Genomic DNA, 7,952 nt, shown 5'->3' on the forward strand with positions numbered 1-7,952 from the left:
AATTCTAAAAATGTACATGAAATTAATGATAAAAGTCCCTTAGGAGATGCTAAAGTGCACAACTATTTGCTTTTCTGTCCTTTATTTTTTTTAAGATATAAAACTGAGGAGAATTGTTCAGATTTTTTAGATCATTTTAAAAGTTTCATATAATAAAATTGACTATATAACAAACCTTTTCACACAAACAAGTACACACAACTTCACTGGGTCAGTATGTACAGAAAAACAATTTTATTGGAAAATCACAGATTTGAGTCAGGTGTGCTTTAAAGCAAGGTATTAGTAAATGTTAAAAAATATGTTAAATATCTTATTATGTACTACCACATACACACACACTTAACTACACACACATGTTCATGTTCAGGGAATACTATGTGCAATATCCCCCCCCCCCCCCCCCATGTGCAATTAAGAGTCTTTTGCTGTAAATAGTATTGTTATTGCTCTTTTAATTCTTATTTATATTGTGTATATAGTGTAAATTATTTATCCAAATTTTTGTAACTGAGTGTCTTGCTATCCCTTTCTGCTGTTACACTGGGAATTTCCCCACTGCGGGACTAATAAAGGACTATCTTATCTTATCTTAAGTAGAGGGTATAGATGTGAAATGTAAAGTATGATATTAATGGAGTTAGTAAGGACATAGACTAAATCCAAACCAAACAGTATCTCTACACCAAAATCTCTAATTACAGCTACATCTACCATGAAGCCTCAATCAGTAATCAGTGTACCTGGCAGACACAGTTGCAAAAAACAAGCACCCACCATAATGTATCATATGCAGTTATCATGCTGTCCTTTTACAAATCCAGAGTTAGGCCTCAATCAGCTATTTAACTATTTTATCTGTGAAATATTTTGTGAACATTAACCACTGATATACACTGCTTTAATGGTCACATCTATGAATTAGATATAGCTAGCTTAAATAGACACTATCATCACATAAAATCAAGTTCATTATTAAATATCTTAATCAGTTAGGTACAAAGATTAGAACAGGAAATTCTTCTTGCATCCATGATTTGAAGTACATCTGATATTCATAACAGTCGTGATCCTTGGCACTTTGTGATTGGATGTCTAAACAAGACCATATCCAAGACTAATAGTTAGCAAATCCAATTAAACATTGTGTTCCACAGCATTTATGTGACACACATAAGCTCCCCGAACAAAAAATTAGCCACCTTGCGTGTATAAGGTGGTTGTAACTTAAGGCTTCTTCAGATGGTGTTGCATGAGGATGATTAGGCTATATAATATTCACGGCTGGTGAGAATTTCCTGTAGGCCGGGATTTTTGCCACTGCTTGTAGACCCATATGACTGTATGACAGCGATGCAATAGAATAACCATGTTATAGAGATGACAGTAAAGACCCTTTATGTCAATGTAGAAAGTTCCTCTCTATTATAAACATGGTTCTTTATGGAACCAAAAGAGGTTCTTCTGTAGCATCACTTTATTTTTAGGAGTGTAGTATAGTTTCCTTGCTGGAGAAACAGATCTGACTAAACCTCTTTCTACATTTCAACAATTCATTTAAAATACTCAGCCTTAATTGCGGTGGCAATGAACAGAATGCGCAATCAGGGTTGTGGCTGAAAGACCGGGTGCCTCCACTAGCCTCCCTGCAGCGAGATAGGTAAGAGTCATCTCTCACAGACCCGGCCAGGATGTTAACTATGAGCCCTGTGCCTCTTCTAAAAGTGAAAGGATGCAGCTTAGTAGGCTCAGATGTGCCTTGCCCATTCATCGGTAAACAAACCACAACAACGGATGCTGCAAGATGCAAGACTCCTATTGAGGAAGGCTAATAGCCACGATAGGATGTCACGTCCGGGTGGCAGAGCTGGTGAACAATAGGACTGGTCAATACATGAGATCTGCTGCGCCTGTGGTAGTGTCGGACTCTTTGGCCCCCTGGAAAGGAAACTGGACCCCCGCCAGGCGGATCAGAAGGATGTTGAGGCAGTGCACAAGGAAGACAAGGAATATGAGCCAGAAGGAGCGGTCAAACTTCTCGCTGCGTGTCTTGTAGACAAAGCTGCCCTCTTTGTAGTTAGCGATGGTCTCAGACAGGCGATGCAGTTTGACCTCTGCTGCATAGAGAATTAGGACCATACAGCTACACAGGCCTGCACAAAGGGACAAGCTTTCTGGTTATTGGGCAAGTGTCAACTAAACATTTCCAACAAATAGTGTGCATTTGAGGTGGACTTAAAGTGATAGCTTAGAAAATTCATATTTGCACATATTAGCATCTGCCTCGATGTATTCAAACCGCCAAGACATGTTTGGTGTCCAAAGTTAGCTTCTTTAGTTTTGTATGAGAATTTCCAAGAACTGGTCTATGCTTCTAACCCTTTAGTGTACTTTTGTCCATTTTTGTCTCAAAAATCACAAAACCCACAGTTCGGATGAGATCACGTATTTAAGTCACAGATCAGATCATTTTTCAGATTGGCAAAAAAGAAGGGGAGAGAGATGCGAGGTCATTTCATTTTGGCTTTCAGTTTGAAAGTATTGTATCTTGCTGCTTTGTTTGTAGTAGTGTGGCCATACTCAGTGTGTTGATTTACCGCTTTAGTGGTACTGTGTTTACAAAGCGTACTTGGTTTTATGCATATGCTCCGTTGCTCAGTCTGTATGTCTCCACTGCAAAAAGTGACAGCGGCAAAAAGTAACTGCTTTCCACACTGTTATGGTTAGACTTTGGTGATTGAGGCACGGTTCATGTGCATTCCGTACCACAGGGGGAAATTTGTATGAATCATAGTTTATCAAATTGGCAACAGGCTAAACTCAATTATTATATTATAACAAATTGATTCAACTCAAAGATCCAATTTGAATGTACAGAATGACCAGGAATGTTCACCCCACTCAAAATAGTTGTGTAATGTGTGAGAATGAAAACAATGGACATAATAACTCAAGGTTTTTAGCATACTTTGAGGGTTTGGGTGCTTCCAAGAAAGGGAAGATGAAACTGTATGCCAAAATCAACACACAAGTGGTGTCAGATTGTTGATTAATCTCAGGAAGACTTGCTTATTTTCTAGTGCACCGTAAATCCTGTTTCTTGAGATTAAGAAGTCATCTTGAGATTACATTAAATTGAAGTCTTCTTGAGATTAATCAACAATCTGACACCACTTGTGTGTTAATTTTGGCATACAGTTTCATCTTCTCCTTCTTGGAAGTTCCATTAGCATTGTTGCTACAGTTGCTACAGTTATTTAGCATTGAAGTGAAGAAGAAAACATTGGGACACCACACATTTTGTCTAATTGTCTAAATTTTAGGAAAAAAGGGAAAAACCATCTCTTTACTACAAAAGTCAACCTTTACTTTTGTCACCCTTCACCTCTGACTTCATCCTGACATTTAAAGGCCAAAAAAACACTGTTTTAAACAGTTTCAAGAACACAAACTCTGAGGTGGAAAATCTTTGTTGACTTTCCTTTAAATCTTTGTTAGTTACAGTATTTTGTTATATGGTGTAATAACTGTGCCCTGCAGCTTCTAAAATGAGTTACCTTTGTCCCTATTTGCCTCCATGACCCAGAGGCTGCACCCCAGACCTCTGTAAATAATACAGTCTTAATTCTTGCTTTGCGTCTTAATGAGACCAATTATACTGACAGGTCAAACTGGCCATTCAAATGGTACTGTCCATCAGCATGTTAACACACAGAGTCATCCGACACTAGAGATGAGCTGACCAGTTGGCCCGAGTACATTTATTTCCATGCCTTTATTTATTTATTATGCAAGCTAATCCCAACCTTTCTCCTAAGAGTTACATAAAAACAATTTTCTGTGTGTGGAACAGCAATTATAGAGGCTCAGATTCACGTGCAGAGCTACAAGAGTATGTTCAGGATTGTGCATGTGTGGCCGAAGGGTTGGGGTGGTGCAGGGGTGGTGCTTTAAATGCCCATTCTTGCTATGAGCCACTAGATAGTCAATGGAAGTTTGCTTGTCAGTTGCCCAGAGTGGAAATGAGGCTAAAATGTGTGAGTTTGAGCTAAGAAGGGTTGGCTTGTCGCAAGGTCCACAGAAAAACCCAAACACTCTGTAGCCAGGCAGCCAAAGCCTTTAGGTGAATTTCAATTGGCAAGGTGAAAAAAAAGGAAACTCAGCTCTTCGGACCCACCAACCTGTGTCTGGGTCTTTCTTCTTATCCAGAACTACCTGTCCAACATCATGACCTGACCTCACTTATGTTCTTGTGGCTGAATTAAATAAATATCTGCAGCAAAAAGGAAAAACTCCCTATTAATACCCTTGATTTTAGAAGACATTCTGGATGAGTAGGCGACCATAAATGTTTAGACATATATATATATATATATATATATATATATATATCAATAGAATTTTGGAACATCCTGACTGCTCCTGCATAAAACAATGGTGTATATGTCTGTGTGTGTTAAAATGTAGGCTTACAGCTGATCATGTTCCACAGGTATAGGCCAAGTGGTCCATGCAGGGTTTCATATGGATTGCCAAAGGAGTTGAACATGAAGAAGGCACAGCATATGGAAGAGAACAGGATGAGCACTGCACAGAAGAAAATCACGGTCACATGAAGACTAGCTGGCATCACGTCCACCAGATCAGGAAAAACTATATGCAGGGAGAAAAAAGGTACATTACTGTTTATGCAATACACTCAGCCACACCCATTTCCTTATTATAATTGTTCATAGACCACTGAAGTCATGTTGTTATTCTGTAGTCAGGGTCATCATCTTGTTAGGAACTTTATATCTCACAGGATTTTTATAAATTCTGAAAATTTTGTCCAACATCTACATTTTACCATACATTTTTCTCTTGAACGCCACTGGATTTTCTGAATTATGAGGTCTTTAACAAGTCAAACATATGAATTATGCACATTATAAGCAAACACTGCTGTGCACTACACTAAAAAATTTGTTGTTCTTATATAATAGTGTTGAAATTTGAAAGTCGATTGGGTTTGCTTACAGCATGGATGTAGCAATTTTCATATTTTGACCTAACAATGCTGTAAATTCAAGAATCCACTTATGTGCACAGGACAAAATATATAGGGGAGAACATTTTTGTAGAAAATTCTATTCCTGTGTCCAAGAAATCGAGCCTAAACTCTTTGACGCTTAGAGTTCTTAATATGGTTATGATGCCAACTAAAGAATAGCTCTTTATAGCCTCCACTTTGTCGAATTGAGGCCAAAGTTTTGCTCTCCCAAAGATGTGTAGATCTGAATAAAAATGTGACATTTTTAAGAAGATCCTTTCAAAGATACAAAATTCTTTTGAATGAATTAATAAAGATGTAATGTAGGATTGGGCAGTACAGAGTGAGTGGGACAGAGTGGGACTTCATTACTGTGAGAAAAAAAAAGATGCCTTCTGGCAAATACCAGTGTCGTTTTTTTATAGTAATCAAGTTTTACAAGCTTAGGCAACTTGCAGAGCAGTAAGCAGCTCTGTCATTGTGGTAGTGACTCATTTTAGCCCCCTGGCTATCCTTGTTGTTGTGGTTGTGACCGCATTTAGCTAGATACATAAACATTGTTGTTCTTTTGGTTGCAAAGCCAAACAGCCATCATACTATTAGACCCTATTAATTTTGGCCCTTTGCAGAACAATCTTTCCTTTTAAACCTAAAGCCTCACTCTAAATGGCAGACTTGCACCAATAATGAATCATTACTACTGATTTCTGAAACCTTTAAAGACTCATTTAAGCAGATATATATAGTGTGTATAATTATTCTAATCCTCTCTGACAGGTATGTGTATTCACAAATCTTATACCAACAGTGTTTCTCTCTTTAGGCCCTACTGTGACCCTCTTCCAGGACAGACATGCATGTTTCCAGCTCCTAGACGTAGGTGTACCCGTAAAAGCCCCCCTATTCCCATAACATTCAGGTAAGTGTACCCAAGTCTTTGAGTGATGTTCATACACTCTTAGAAGACAAGCCTCTGTCTACATCACACCCACCCTTATTCTCAACATGTTTTTCACCCTCTCCTAGTCCTAGTCTTTTAAAGTCTGGGCTCTGGAGTAAAGATTCTGAACACGAGCATGTATTTATGGCCATACGGCTGGATACGTTAGGGATAAACCTCCAGTACCATCCTGGTAGACCTAGAGATGACCTCACCCTTCTCTTGGTGTTCGGCATTGAGTAATTGCTTATAGCCTCCACTTTGTCAACTTGAGGCCATATCATTGCTCCACAGTATGTATCCTAAGCGGTAGGAGACTTTATTTTTTACCAAACTGCATTAGTTTTGGTTTATTGTAAGTAAGGCCTCCCCTCTTTGTCCTGCACCATTTAGGTAGGTAGGTGTGCACATCTCTTAGCAAAGTCTACCAGTGAGATGACTGTCTTAGTAATGAGACAGGCTTTGGTCTTTATCACATTTCAGTAATACTAATTGTGGATGAATGATAAGGCATGAAGCATATTTGTCTTATGGACATCAGTGTTTGAAAAAAGTAAGAAATTACTGACAGGCATTAAGGATGCATGCTGAACTTTTTATATCTGTTCATACTGGTGCTGATAATCACACATTTATAAAACATAAAAAATGAGACTGAATTCCCCATTTGCCTGTAGAGGTCTCCACATGCATGAGTAACATGCCGATACTTTAGTGGAAAAGTCTAAATATGGCATCACACAACAGGATGCATTATCTCAGGGGTTGTGACTGACTAGATCAGACATAAAGGCTTTGATAAAACGTGTTAAACTCCAGTGTACTTCAACATGTATTTCTCTAAAAGCAGCTGCCCTGCATGTCCATCTCTCCAGAGATACAGCAGGAGCACCAGCTCTGCGGAGCGGAAACTCCAGTTTGGGTCTGGTCCAGAGCTCATTAGAGAAGAATGCTCTGTTATCACATCACATGTTCCCGGTGACACACTGGAGAGGGAGGCCCAGGAGAAGCCTCCAGAGCCTGTGAAGCGTCCTGTGAATCTCATTAAAAAGCAACCCATTGGTTCCCAAATTGATTCGTTTCATTGCACTTCATAAATTCTGAGCTGGCGCTTGTGTGTGAGCGTTATTCCCACAGGAGCCCAGGAGTCTTTTCAGCACAGGGACAGAGGATGAAGTAATGTGGAGACATAAAAACGCTATGAATGTATAATGTTGAGCCCACCCCCCTCACACACACACCATCCCAGGAGGTGATGTTTGACTGCTGGTTGAGTTCTATTAACACCCACCCAGGCTGCTCTGCAAATACTTACTTTAATTGTAATTAATGTATTTATTTACTACTTACAAGTTGAGTGAATACACATATATAAGGTAGCCAGTTCACTCCGTACTCACATGAGAAGGAGAGTGGTCTTCCTCCCAGGCCGCACTGCTTCAGCCTTTGGCCGTGAAAGAGCCCGTAGCTTACGGTGCCCATGAATTTGTCCAGCTCGGAGCCCGTGGCGTTCACCAGCTGGGCGCCGGTTTGGCACAGCACGCTGGCCTTCACCCAGCAGCGGGTCCCCATCGCCGCCGCCACGAGCAGCACAGCGGCGAAGCTCAGAGCTCCACCAAACGAGAACACCACCTTCTTCTGCCGGCTGGGCATGATGATGATGATGATGATGATGATGACCGATCTGCACCCGGGCGCAAAGTGCACGAGACCGTCTCAAGCACACCGCATCACACACAACTTCTTGTCTACGGCGGCCCAAACCCACAGTTTCTCATAAGCCACAGTATGAATGAAAGTAGCATCAAACAAAGCGGGCATGATCTCCCCGGCTGAGTGTTTACCGATACGGGCTGGTGTGCTTCATGTCCTCTCCGGATAAAGTTACAGCGCTCAGTTTCTCTGCTCCTCGTCTCCAAGGTTACCGTTTTCTTTCTTTCACACCTGTATTCCGACAAACGCGGTGTCCTGCAGTCTGAT

General features: G+C 40.3%; 1 protein-coding gene across 2 annotated transcripts; it reads right to left on the minus strand.

Moving 5' to 3' along the window:
• Positions 1-408: 408 nt before the first annotated feature.
• Positions 409-7,627, minus strand: clrn1 (clarin 1). 2 transcript variants are annotated; one of them, XM_072691151.1, is made up of 3 exons: positions 7,373-7,627; positions 4,474-4,587; positions 409-2,153 (listed from the first exon to the last, which is right to left on the minus strand). In XM_072691151.1, the coding sequence occupies exons 1-3, from the start codon at positions 7,623-7,625 to the stop codon at positions 1,888-1,890; spliced, it is 633 nt and encodes a 210-aa protein (XP_072547252.1). In that variant the 5' UTR covers positions 7,626-7,627; the 3' UTR covers positions 409-1,887. The 2 variants fall into 2 exon arrangements, with proteins under 2 accessions (XP_072547252.1, XP_072547251.1); XM_072691150.1 differs by having other exon boundaries at positions 4,474-4,653.
• Positions 7,628-7,952: the final 325 nt, after the last annotated feature.

This window comes from Salminus brasiliensis, chromosome 11, assembly GCF_030463535.1.
Source record: "Salminus brasiliensis chromosome 11, fSalBra1.hap2, whole genome shotgun sequence".
Classification (NCBI taxonomy): Eukaryota; Metazoa; Chordata; class Actinopteri; order Characiformes; family Bryconidae; genus Salminus; species Salminus brasiliensis.